General features: G+C 43.1%; 1 protein-coding gene across 3 annotated transcripts in view; it reads right to left on the bottom strand.

Moving 5' to 3' along the window:
* DOCK2 (dedicator of cytokinesis 2) overlaps positions 1 to 12,892 on the bottom strand; it is a 415,558-nt gene that overhangs the window by 347,472 nt on the left and 55,194 nt on the right. For all 3 annotated transcript variants that reach the window (XR_007461385.1, XM_049647803.1, XM_049647801.1), the window contains exons 10-14: positions 7,855 to 7,990; positions 5,198 to 5,273; positions 4,148 to 4,224; positions 3,430 to 3,555; positions 2,089 to 2,213 (exon numbers count right to left, since the gene is read on the bottom strand). Coding sequence is in view for 2 of the 3 variants with exons in the window: in XM_049647803.1 (XP_049503760.1) it covers positions 2,089 to 2,213; positions 3,430 to 3,555; positions 4,148 to 4,224; positions 5,198 to 5,273; positions 7,855 to 7,990 (540 nt within the window). In the remaining variant the exon portion in view is untranslated. The remainder of the gene's footprint in view (positions 1 to 2,088; positions 2,214 to 3,429; positions 3,556 to 4,147; positions 4,225 to 5,197; positions 5,274 to 7,854; positions 7,991 to 12,892) is intronic.

Below are 12,892 nucleotides of genomic sequence, written 5' to 3' on the forward strand. Positions count from 1 at the left end.
TTTAACTTGATCTATTTGATCCCAGAGTCCACTGCATTAGCTTTTCTGCTATGGCCCCTCCTGTAAAAGGTTGCTGAGACCCCAAAGTGGGCCAAGGACACGTGTAACTTACTCTGTCCTCTGGCCCTGCTCTGCCAAGGGCAGTGTGCACTTGCAGCGGGAAAAGAAATAGATACCTCTGAAGGCAACTGTTTCCACAGGAACCCACCAGTATCAAAAGTATTTGAGTGTGCTGCCTGACACTTAATTAGGCAGTAATATTTATTTCTGCAAATAAAGAAAGAACAGCCTCCCACAGGCTTCCTTAGCAATTTTCAATAGTCAGTCAACTGAACTCCCCCATAACTTCCCTAATAGAGGAAACTGCAAATTATCACCGTGCCCCATAGTTACCTCTCCATTTCAGCCCCCAGAATACCTGCTTATATATTCATCTTTGATGAGCGTGTTTGCGCAGCCTGGTCGGGTGTGACTGGAAAGGGTGGCAGAGGTAGAAGAATGGTTCAGGAGCAAGATTCGATGCCTGCATTCCTGCTAAATGTTCCTTCTAATTTGTCCTTTGACAACACTGAAGGTGAGAATATCAGTGTTTTTAAAAATGAAGCTGAGGTTTAAAAGTTCTTCAACAGGTAGTCGGATAAAAATAACTTCAAAGCAATGGTCTATACATTCGTGAAATGCAATTTCCCTTTCAGATAAAAGCCCTCCGCTCTTCTTTTGTGATCTTTTGAGCAAAATGTCTCTCACTTATTTTACTTTTCAGAACCAACAAGAAGAGGATGATTTAAACACTTGAATTTTTGCTCAACTAGATATTAATTAATGGGGCCAGTCTTTACCAACAAAAAAGACAATTGGGGCTTTCTTTAAATTTAAAAAATAATTATTAATCTTCCCAGAATTTGAAAGAAGTGGTTATTAGCATCATTTTTTGATATAAGAAATAAACTGGAGGATTTTTTTTAATGGTTAGGCATTATAGTGAAGTATTTAAGAGGGCCTGAAACCTGGAACCAAACCCCATCCCTACCATATACTAACTTTATGTATGTACTTAGAAAAGTACTTAGTACTTATATACTTAGAAAAGCAGTTTCACTTGAAGGCTTGGTTGCCCCCACCCCCATAAAAATGGGGATAATAATGGCAATGCATCATACTTATCCCAGTGCCTGGCACGTAGTAATTCCCCTGTGAATGCCATTTATGTTCTTAGGTAGAGGGTAGAAATATCTGCCTGAGCCCCAGGCCCCAAGGCTAGAGCAGATGACTTATCAATACTCAACGCCCCCACGGTACTGTGCTATCTAATCACCTACTGTGGCCTAAGAGGAATATTTGCCCACGCTGAAACTGCTACTGAGAGCTGATTTTATTTTCAGCTCAGTACTCCAAAAGGAGAAATGGAGAAGCAGAGCCCTCCCACACACTGGACACAATTGCTGACAAACCTTTGAGGAAATATAAGTAAATAAATGTAAACACACATGACAAATATTATATAGGACATATGCTGTATAAATATTTATAGCAATGTGCTTTGCATTCTTGAATACACTGTGTTGGCCCTCTGGAGACCAATTTACGAATAAGACTTTCCACCAGAATTCTAGCTGAGCACGAGGGAGTTGGATTAAGTGTTGGGAATGTCTGTTTTGAGGCCATCCTGAGTCTCCACACTAGCCCAAGGCTCTGTATTGATCCTTTTTCTTGTCATGGATTTTGCCTGAATAAACCAGCTCAAGTTTCAATGTGAACAACATTTTAACAGCAAAAAAACTGACCTATAAGCTGAGGTCAAGCAAAAAAAAAAAAAAAAAAAAAAAAAAGGAAATAGAAAAAAGAAAAAGGGATTATGAAAGGAGAAAGACAGACATTGAAAAACTGCTTTGATGTAAAAGACAACACGATACAAGGTCTTACTATGGGCCAGTATGCTAACCAAGCTCTAAAGGTGTAGATCATGTTACTCAAGGCATCCCAAAGGCTCTTGGGAGTTAGCATATTGGGATAAGAAAAAAGCAAATCTTTGAGAGCAGAAGCACCCATGGTGGCCGGGGCACCCGGGACAGCAGCAGGGGCCCTTACAGGTAGCGTTTTGCCATCCTCTGCACACACACACATGATCACTTCAACATTCCTCTGTGTGGTCTTGTTGTACTTGTCAAAGTCTCCTTGTAAGAGAGTGATGTAGATGTCGTTCCTGACATCTCCTGCAGGCAGAGGGAGAGAGAGACAAGAGTTGGTGTCTGTGCCGCAGGAGAGACACTGACTGGGAAGCACAGGGAGTGGGGGCCTGAGAGGAAGTGCCCTGCCTTGACATCTACTAATGAAATCAAGATCAGACATGCTTGAAAAAAGCATTGCTTCCTCATCAGGGAGGCTGGGAAGATAGGTAAAAAGGGGATGGACGAACGCCAGAACATCAGTTGTAAAAAGGTAGGCGGGATGGTCAAAATTGGCTGTTTTTCTCCCTATTAAAATCATTTAATTTCCATCCTCTAGTGACACCTTCTGGAAAGGCAAAGGAAAGCTCCAATGGAGCTGATCGTGGCCCATGAATAGCAACCACAGTCAGCCACACAATCTTTCACTGTGCAGAAGATAGAGTGCCTTTTCGAGTCCCCAAGGAACACGGAAGGAGGGTCAGGAGGTGTTCAGGAATGGGGGGCAATCAGAAGGGAAAGCCCCACAGGGGAATGCACAAGGAGTTGATGTCACAGGTAAAGCAGGTCCAAATGAACCACAGGGCAGGCCCCTAGGGGACCACTATACACTGTGGGGAGGAGGAGGAGTAAGTGAGAGCAGCTATGCATGCAAGTCTAAGACGGGATTAAGATGAAAAGGGAAGTTTCAGAAGAATGTTATTATATCATCTCATTTATTTATTTTTTTTATTATATACACATTCAGAAAATGTTAATAGCAGTTACTTCTAGAGACAAAGATTTGAGGGAGCTTTTAACGTTTCACTTTATACCCTTTCATGCTATTCTAACATTTTACAATGAGCATGGAGTCCTCTAGTAATAAAAAAAAAAAATAGTTTAAAAATCTAAGAGAATGACATATCCTCCCCAAAAGAACAGAATTATTCAATGTGTAGTAAAGTAGAAAGAATGTCCATGATAAATTATTAAGTGATAAAGCAAATCAGAGAACTCTATATAAAGTATGTAAAGTAATGGTATATAAAGCATATGAAGTGTGATCCCATTGTGAGGGGAAAAAGTACATGTGTGTATATTTATGTGTTTGTCTTTATTATGTGAATGTATGGAAGATTTTTGGATATACAAAAATCATTTCCAGTGGTTACCTTCAGGGAAAGAAACAGAAAAGATGTAGTAGAAAAGTAAGGAGTTGACTTTTTAAAGGGAAAATGGATGTGACAAGCTAGATCTCCCCCACCCCAGGAGAAGGCCAGACCTGGCATGATGATCTCTGGGAAGCCCAGCTTCCTGGCCACCACAGTAGTCCTATCCACCAGGTGTGGGTAGTCCTTGCGGATCTGAATGATGTCACCCACAAGCATCTTCATGGTCACCCAGAGGCCTGGAAGGGAACGCTCACCATGAAGAGGCAACTTCAAGGTATTCTCGTCTCGCTGCCCCCACCCCTAACCCCCATCATTTCTTCCCTTGAGCTCCTTTTGGAGGACACCACTGGAAGCAGAGAGAAACAATCTCAGAAGCAGTGACCCAACCCAGGAGGAAGGAAGGTGGAAAGCAGATGGGCTCTGGAGCCAGACATCTGTGGGTTTGAATCCCACTGGTGCCTTCTAGCAATGTCAGCTTCTGTCAAACTAACCCACCTCTCTAAGCCTAGCTTCTGTAAAGTGAGGTAGATACCACGTATCTCACAGGAATGTGGGAAGAATTAAATCAATTAAGGAGATATATGAGAGTGCCTGACACATAAGAGATAGGATATATCAGTTCCCCTCTTCCTCTAGGCACTAGGACATGCCTCCCAGATTCAGGAGATGTGGTTTCCATCTCCATAGATCACATGCTTCCATTCTTCACAATGGTCTGTCTAGAAGGAAGGCTATGTTTCCCAGGGTTTAGGATTTTGGACTGTTTTCCAAAGAATCAAGAGCTCCCAAGACAGAGCCCAGTCCACTGGGCACATTGTGGCATTTTACCTTGCCCTCCACTGTCTCCCTTGGAGGCCGTGACTTTGCCCAGCAGGCTATGGAGGAAGTCATTCTCAGCTGTTACTCTGGGAAGGAAAAGAAAGCACAAAATGCTCATGCGGCGCTGTCAATAAGGTCCCCACCTTGTGGTTCCATGTGTTCCAGAAAGTCACCCAGGCCCTCCATACACCTTAGGTGAAAAGTGAGACTGCCCATTACAGCTCAGACAGCATAGATGCCATCAGGAAATGCCACAAAGCAACATGGCTCGGAGATTTGGGAACATCATTGCTATAAGTAGAGGCCATTTTTCTTTCCCTAGGAAGACTCTTGGAAAGGAAGGATTCCCAAGCCCTCAAAAGGAACATCTGTTCAGTAAGGTGGCAAAGGCTTTAATGAGAGTCACTGACCTCATTGCCAATAACAAAACACCATACTCCCTGGACATCCTTGGGGTAACAGAGTAAAGACAACATTCTCAAACTGGAGGTCCTGCTTTCTTACAGACACCTTTTCAGAGCAGGAAAAGGACATTTACCCTCCTCACTACCCTCCTCTCAAGTCATGGATATTTCCATCTGTGAGAACCAGGTGACGATTCCCTGTTCTGTGTTCTTGATATGTTATTGCTTCACAGAGTCATGGTTCTTGTATTACTTGTAATCAATGCATTAATCTTTTGTTGATTATTTAATTCCCCATCAATTCCCCAAAATATTCCCCAAAATATATTTTAATTCCCTAAAATATAAGATCCAAGAAGACAGGCCACGTCTATCTTATTAACCACTTCATGCCCCATGCCTACTGCAGTGCCCAGCCCTTTGCCAGATGTCAATCAAACTCTGTCAAATATAGAACAGTTGATGAACGAATATGTGAAAAGCAGGTTGGTCTCAAGTGCCTTGGCACAGAGACACACTCATTCTTTTACGGCCCTCCTCTTGGGAGGCCCAATGGGCCCATCGCCAACTCAGGGAATTACAGCCTACTTTCCAGCAGCCTTCAATGAGGAAGGGTGTGGTTTAAAAGAAGGGAAACAAATGGAAAATCTCTCACGGGTGAAAAGGAATGAAGTGTTGCTTTTCTTCATCACTCTCTGCTTTCCCCTTGATGATGTCTGTTATGTCCATAACTAAAAAAAAAAAAAAAAAGAAAGAAAGAAAGAAAGAAAGAAAAAAGAATTAATGACTTACACACTCCTGCTCCCAGGAAGGGATATCAATGGGATGAGACTATAGGATAAGAGAGGTTGGGTCAGAAAGTCTTAAAAAGCAAGCAAGCCAAAATCAGACAATACTCAGACAGCAAGGGTTCATAATGTGTAGCACCTGGCAAGCACTTCTGGGCAAAGCAGGTTGGGAGGTCAGTAGGCCACAGAAATATCCAAGAGACTGTGGTTTAGCCAAAGCCAAGAGAAAAGAATCAGAAGAGTGTCTATGAAATTAAACAAGCAGGATTGGATTTGACATAGATATATTGGGTGTCTACTGTGCCTACAAAACCCAAGCACAAGGACTCCCTATGGGACCTGAGAATCTAATGAAATCTACTTGCTCCCTTTTCATAAACATGCTCATATGCACAAACACTTAACTGCAGGATCTTTGAACCCTGCAATTCCAGAGGGATCTTGGACCCTCTGAAATTTCACCTCAAATTAGCCACTAAAGGCCCATAAAACCAAGGTGAAGAACTCCTGAATTAGAGAGGGGATTATAGAAATGGTGGTGAGGGCAGGGGAGGGGCATGGAGAACAGCTAGTCAAATATAGCCAAAACCCTAGTGACATGAAATACCTCAAACACTTCAAGCTCATTAAAACTGTCTGGATAATAATCAGCCAATGACTGCATTTAATTGAAGAGGGGAGTCAGGGAGTTGACAGAAGGAAGGGGAACTGTTATTTGAATCCATTGTCCACTCCTGTGATCAACAGACACCCCTCCTAGCCCATTCTCAGTGAGCATGGTTTGGGTGTAGCAATTTCCCTCTGGCTCCAGAGTTGTTCATATGACTTGTCCAGTCAGAGGACCACATCCCCATGCCCAGAGTAAGTGCTTCAGGAATGAGCATGTTGCCTACATTTATGTTCCTGGGGCTTCTACTAACCAACGGGAAAGAGGTGTTTTCTTTCCGCTAGATTACTAAACTGGTAAGATGCAAGCTTGGAACAGATGGCCCACATTTTGCCAACTAACTGGACAGTCAACTTCAGAATAAGTCAGCAAGAGGACATAGGAGCTGAGAGATAATGAGATATAAATTCGAGTTCCTGGATCCAGCTATGCCTGAAGCAATCTATGCCTGAACCTTTCAGTTACATCAAATTGCTTTCACCTGAAGCCAAAAGAGCACGCAGACTACAGATGAGGACAAAGGCACGGTTTGAGGTAAGGTTGAAGAACCCTCACTGCCTTAACAGGGACACTACGATGTCAGGAATATCCCTTATATACAATCAGCATTTCAGAGCAGGGCACAGATCAATCGGTCCAAGTCTCTCATTTTGCAGATAATGAAACTAAGTCCCTGGGCAAAATGCTTGCCAAGGTCACCTAACTATCTAGCTAGCAACAATGCCAGGCTAAAAAAAACCAGTTAGGTCATTATAAGCTAACTTCATCTACTCCACCACTTTGCAAGCAGTGCCAGGGGACTAGTTGGAGAGCCAGCTGGTTTGTGCTTACAGATCGGGGTATCTTGAACGAAGAACCTGAAACACAGGGTTTAGAGATGATACAGAGGAATTATAAATGGTACATGATTTAAAAAGTATATTTTAGGAGCACCTGGGTGGCTCAGTTATTTGAGCATCTGACTGCTGATTTCAGCTCAGGTCATGATCCCAGGGTTGGGGGAATCGAGCCTGGTGTTGGGTTCCACACTGAGCCTGGAACTTGCTTAGGATTTTCTCTCTCTCTCTCCTGCTGCCCCCCCCCCCCCCCCTCTTTTGCACTTTCTCTCATTCTAAAAAGCCAAAAAACAAAACAAAACAAAAAACAAAAAATCATATTTTAATAAAAAGAAATAAAACTGGCATATAAAATAGCTGTTTTCACAGGTATTTAAATGGTCTTCCAAAAAGTGTACTTTAGTTTAAAGTGGGCTAATTAAAAGAAAATATATTAGGTAAATAATAATGCAAGTTATAGTTAAATATAACAAAAACCATAAAAGTGGTTAAAGAATGATGAAGCCTTGGAAACCCCGAGAGAGAGCTAAGGCTTGGAGAAAAATGAGGAGGTGAGGCTGCTCTAAAGCAACCTCATTTGGTCACACCAACTCTCCAAACGTCCACTTCCATCTAGAATTTAGATGTGTGGCCAGTGACTCATTCTGTGTAACTGCATTTCCTGTCCTGGATATTTTTTAAAAAGTGATTTGTGCCTCATAATTAGATCCCACCCGAACTGTTCCTCCTTCACCACGCTGGGGAGCAAAGGCGCCAAATGTTCAGACTGCAATGCTCTCCCAACACTCTGCTGCAGACACGAGGAATCCATTATTCACTGCCTTCATCATAAATCTAGATTTAGCCACCAATTATTTTTATTTAGTCACCAGAAATGTAGGTATTAGGAGCTGTCTGGTATAATTTTTTTTTTTTTTTTGGTGGGGAGGGCAAGAAGGAGAGGGAAAAAAAGAATCTTTAAAATTCAGCCATATAAAATGTGCACTCCAGTAAAAGTTAATGGTATGTAGTATGTCATTACCTGCAACCCCAAAGGGCCGTCTCAGTCCCTGCGTGCACTTCTTTGTATTAGTATCCTTGAGATCCATCTTCCCAACTCGGACTATTTGACAAATCAAGTAAATTTTATCCCTGTTGAGGTCTTTGTTTCCGAGGTCCTGTAGGGCAGGAAATTAATAGTTACCATGTGTCTAAAGAAGTAGAAAAGGAAGCCTAGTGATAGCAAATTCTGGGGCAGATGTACTTAGCACTTAGTGTACAAGGACCAGTCATACAATTAGTCACAGGAAAGGCTGAAAACAAGACAATACACCCATTCCATAGATAAGAACTGTGAGTTTTAGAAAGTTCTAGAAAGGAAACTGAGTGACAGGTCTCTGGTGTTCAATCCCCATTCTTCAATTTCAAACCAATGAGAAGAGGATAGAAGTACAATATCAGTCATACAGGCAACATTTCCTATATGCCAGCTGATGGATCCAAAATAGCTTTTGCTACAAATGACTTCATTTGTCTCATCACCACTCAGCACTACTGAGGGAGAAGGCCAAAGGAAGAGGGAAAGCTCCCGATAGTTACATTCACTGAGCACCTGACGTATGTATATCAATCAGGAATGGGTTGTTGTGGCACAAGTAATCCCAGCATCTCAGAGCTTTATAAGACAACGGAAGTTTACTTCTAGCTCAGGCTGAATGCCAAATGCAGACAGCTGCCCCCCACCCACTCCTCTCCCACCTTGCTCAATTACCCACCCTGGGCCTCTAGCTGACGGGCTAGCCATCTCCTCAGAACAGGTGCCTCCACTGTCCTCACAGCAGGGGAAGGAAATGTGGCAAATCACCTTTTGGTCTTAAAGCCTCCACCCAGACAAGGCATATCACTTTGGCTTGCATTTCAATGGCCAAAGCAAGGCAGGCAGCCGCAGCTAACTTCAAGGGGGACAGCTGAGTGCCCTCAGGTGTGTGCCATGAAGGAAGAACACTGAAACCGGTGAACTACACTAATGTGTCCTGCACGGTGCTGTATTTCTCACATGCCATCATCTTGTTTGATCCTTAACAACTCTCTCAAGTAGATACTGTTTTTGCACCCCATTTTACAGAGGGGGAAACTGAGACACGAAGAAGACAAGGGGCTTCCAGAGGTCATGACCTTAGTCCTTGGAGACACTGTCCAGTCATTCTAACACCAAAGTCCATAAACCTAACTACCACAAAATATCTCTCTCCCCATTAGAAAGATACACGGGAGGGAAAACCACCCAGGTCACCTCAGTATCTGGGTGTCCTGCTCAAATCTAAAAGCTTCAATGTTCTTGGAACCCCCTTCCAGATGGGATCAAGGCACGTTGTTGGTGTCCGAGCAGAGAATCCTGGGCCTGGCCTCACTAGGGAATAGCTGCTTTTCCTCCAAGTTAATCCTCATATAGGCATATGCACTGGGAATAGCCTGTCAGCTCACATAAGAGCCAGGGTCCAGGCAAAGCAGCCATCCCCAGGCTCTCAGTGTGTATGGTGTGGAAAGAAGAGCATGGGGGTGTGCAGAGTTTCTGGGGACAAAACATGGTCCCAATGTAGTCCACACCTTCCTGCTTCAGGCTTGTGATGGTTAATTTTATTTTAAGTTTATTTATTTATTTTGAGAGAGAGAGAGAGAGCATGCACACGAGTGAGCAGGGGAAGGGCAGAGTGTGAGGGAGAGAAAGAATCCCAAGCAGGCTGCACACTGTCAGCTCACAGCCCAACATGGGGCTCAACACAGGGCTCAGCCCCACAAAACGAACCTTGGGATCATGACCTGAGCTGAAATCACTGACTAAGCCACCAAGGCACCCCCGTGATGGCCACATTTTATGCACCAGCTTTGACTAGGCCATGGTGCTTAGGTGCCTGGTCAAACACTAGTCTAAATGCTTCTGTGAAGGTATTTCGTAGGCCCAATTAACATCTATAATCAATGGACTTTAAGTAAAGGAGGTTACCATACATAATGTAGATATGCCCCATCCTATCAGCTGAAGGCCTTGAGGCCTTATTCGCTGTTGTACCTCTAGCACCCAAACCTGAGGTTTTCCAGTGAAGGACGAGTTGTGCCTGAAGACAGTAATAAAGAAATCCTGCCTGAATTTCAGGCCTGCTGGCCAGCCCTACAGATTTCAAACTTGCCAGTCCCCACAATCCTGTGAGCCAAATCCTTTGAATAAACCTACATATATATCCTATTGGTTCAGGTTCTCTGGAGAACTCTGACTGATACAAGGGCTGTCCTTTCACCTGCTGAGGGAATGGACATCTGCTCCCTGACTCTCCTCAAAGTCTCTCTACTGGGCAAGGGGAGAGGAAAGTTAGGGGAGAAGAGGGCTTTCTGGCTAAGGAAGCTCAGCCACTCATTTGTATTTTCTGCCTTGCCCTATAGGCAACTGAATTTGAGATCCCAATTATCTTACATGCAGATGGTTGGAAAGCCTCTTCTCTGGCCTGTCTGCCTCCTTCCTCCCAACCACCTTGATAACCCTGAAAAACTCATCTTTAGAAGCCATGTTCATTATTTAATTTCTCTCCCCGCAACAACCTTAATAGCTCCCTATTTCCTACCCTATTAGTGCTAATCTTCCCCAGCTGACGTGAAAGATCCCAGACATAATATATTTCCAGCTGTCCTACCTGACCAATTCCCCACTATTCTCTGCATGTAAGTACTCTATTTTTGTCACAAAGATCCCGTTACTGCTCCACAAACACACAATGCTCACTTTCAATTCAATCTTTCTTCCTAAGCCCCCTGTCCACACCTCTGCCTCAAATACTTACCTCTTACTCCTCTATATATCCAAATCCTTTCCAACCTTAAGAGCTCAAGGCTTGCTTCCCTTATAATGATTTTCATCCCTAATTACTTCCCCCCTCTCATTAGAAATTTTCATATTTTTGAAACATCTAGTTTGGTATCTTTCAGAGGCATTCCAGAGTCACAAAGACCCTGGCACCTGAAGGATCCTCCCTAGATGTTATGGGATGAATTATGTCCCCTCAGAATTCATATGTTGAAGTCCTAACCTCCCAGAACCTGAAAATGTATTTGGAGATAGGGCCTTCCAAGAGGTAATTAAGCTGGGGTGACTGGGTGGCTCAGTCGGTTGAGTGTATGACTCTTGATTTCAGCTCAGGTCATGATCTCATAGATTTCTGGGCTCAAGCCCTGCATCAGTCTCTATGCTGACAGTGCAGAGCCTGCATGGGAGTCTCTCTCTCCCTCTCTCTGTCCCTCCCCCACTCACAATGTCTCTGTCTCTCTCAAAATAAATAAATAAACTTAAAAACATAGGGGTGCCTGGGTTTTGAGAGAGAGAGAGACAGAGAGAGACAGAGAGAGAGGGAGATAGTGCAAGAGGGGGAGGGGCAGAGAGAGAGGGAGACACAGAATTTGAAGCAAGCTCTAGGCTCTGAGCTGTCAGGACAGAGCCTGACACAAGGCTCAAACTCATGAACTTGAGACCATGACCTGAGCCAAAGTTGGATGCTCAACCAACTGAGCCACCCAGGCACCCAGACCATCTCAATATGTTATGCAAGCACAGCAAAATGCTCAAACACATTGTTACTCTCTGGAGAGTGTATAAATGTGTGATCCTTCCTCAGAACTGTGTTCCAATATGTGGTGTCTCTAATTCATTTTTACGTTGACCTTATAAAACTCAGACATATTAGGGAAGTTGAGGCAGTGCAATAAAACTTAAAACATGTGTCACCCAATTTAGTAATTCATTAGTACTCCTTTTATTGTTCAGTCTTGTTTCCTGTATGTTAGCAACAACCCCCAAAGGGGGCAAATTCTTAGGGAAACTGGTAGTATATTCTGCCTTCCTCTTACAGATCTAAGGGATTGAATGCTTATAAAAGAGACAGAGGGGAAGTTCACCATTGGCCCGACTCATGTGCCAGCTCCTAGGGCTTTGCCCTCAAAGAAGAAACTAGAAAGAGCTAACATCCAGAGAAAAATAAATAAGGACAGCAAGGCACATACCTGCCAAGTCTCATCTCATCTCTAACTTAAATATCACCTCAATGTCCAATTGAAAGTAAGTCCTAGTCAAACGCCATCATATCATCCTGTTTTAATTATCTGCATTGCATGGATTGCCTTCTGACATTTTCTTGTTTATTTACTCATTTATTTATTTTCCGAATTCCCCCCATCATACCATGATAGAAAGGTTCAATAAGCTTATTCAGTGCTATATCCCCAATACCTAGCACAAAGCACATGTTAGGTACTCATTGAATTGATCTTGAATCAATAAAAGAAGTTAGAGCATCATGACTTTCCTTGTCCCAAAATGAAGACTTCCATCATTTCAAGACAGAGAAATATCAGCCTGTTGAACCAGTCAACCAAGGTTCCCAAGTTCATTTGCTGTGGGAAGAAGACATAGCAGCCCAGGCAGAATTCCATGCAAGCAGAATCACATTCTCATTAATATTGAGAGACACAAATTTACCGATGCCCTTTCCTGCATGTTTACATCATGAATTGGTTCTCTGCAAAATGAATCACTGATTGATTCCCTGTCCCTGTCCTTCTCGTGAAACATCTGTCTCCTGGTTTAATCAGGAGGCCCTATGGGACTTTCCTATTTATCAAGAAAATAAATAGGCTCCTCCTTCTAACTAATAATAGATAAACATGACTGAGACACATTTATATATGCCAGGAAAACTTTGTCTAAGCAATTAGGACTCTGATCTTATTCCATGCCTCTGGCCCATTTTTCAGGAAATAACAAACAAAATAAATCAGCTGCACTCCAATCTAATTGTGACATAACATGAGACATTGCACTTAATGGGCTGTAACTGGAAAATTATTGTAGAGCAACGTAGGTTAATGTAGCATGTCGGTCACTCCTGGATCAAACTCATAGGTTTGGCCAATGCCCAAATCCCTCCCTGACTCCTCCTCTGTAATTTTCCTTGCTAACACATGCATCAGAGTGAAAAATCTCATAAATGCTCTTCTCTCCAAAGGATCTTGCAGAGAACACCAATATCCTTAGGTAT

This window comes from Panthera uncia, assembly GCF_023721935.1.
Source record: "Panthera uncia isolate 11264 chromosome A1 unlocalized genomic scaffold, Puncia_PCG_1.0 HiC_scaffold_17, whole genome shotgun sequence".
In the NCBI taxonomy this organism is placed as follows: domain Eukaryota; kingdom Metazoa; phylum Chordata; class Mammalia; order Carnivora; family Felidae; genus Panthera; species Panthera uncia.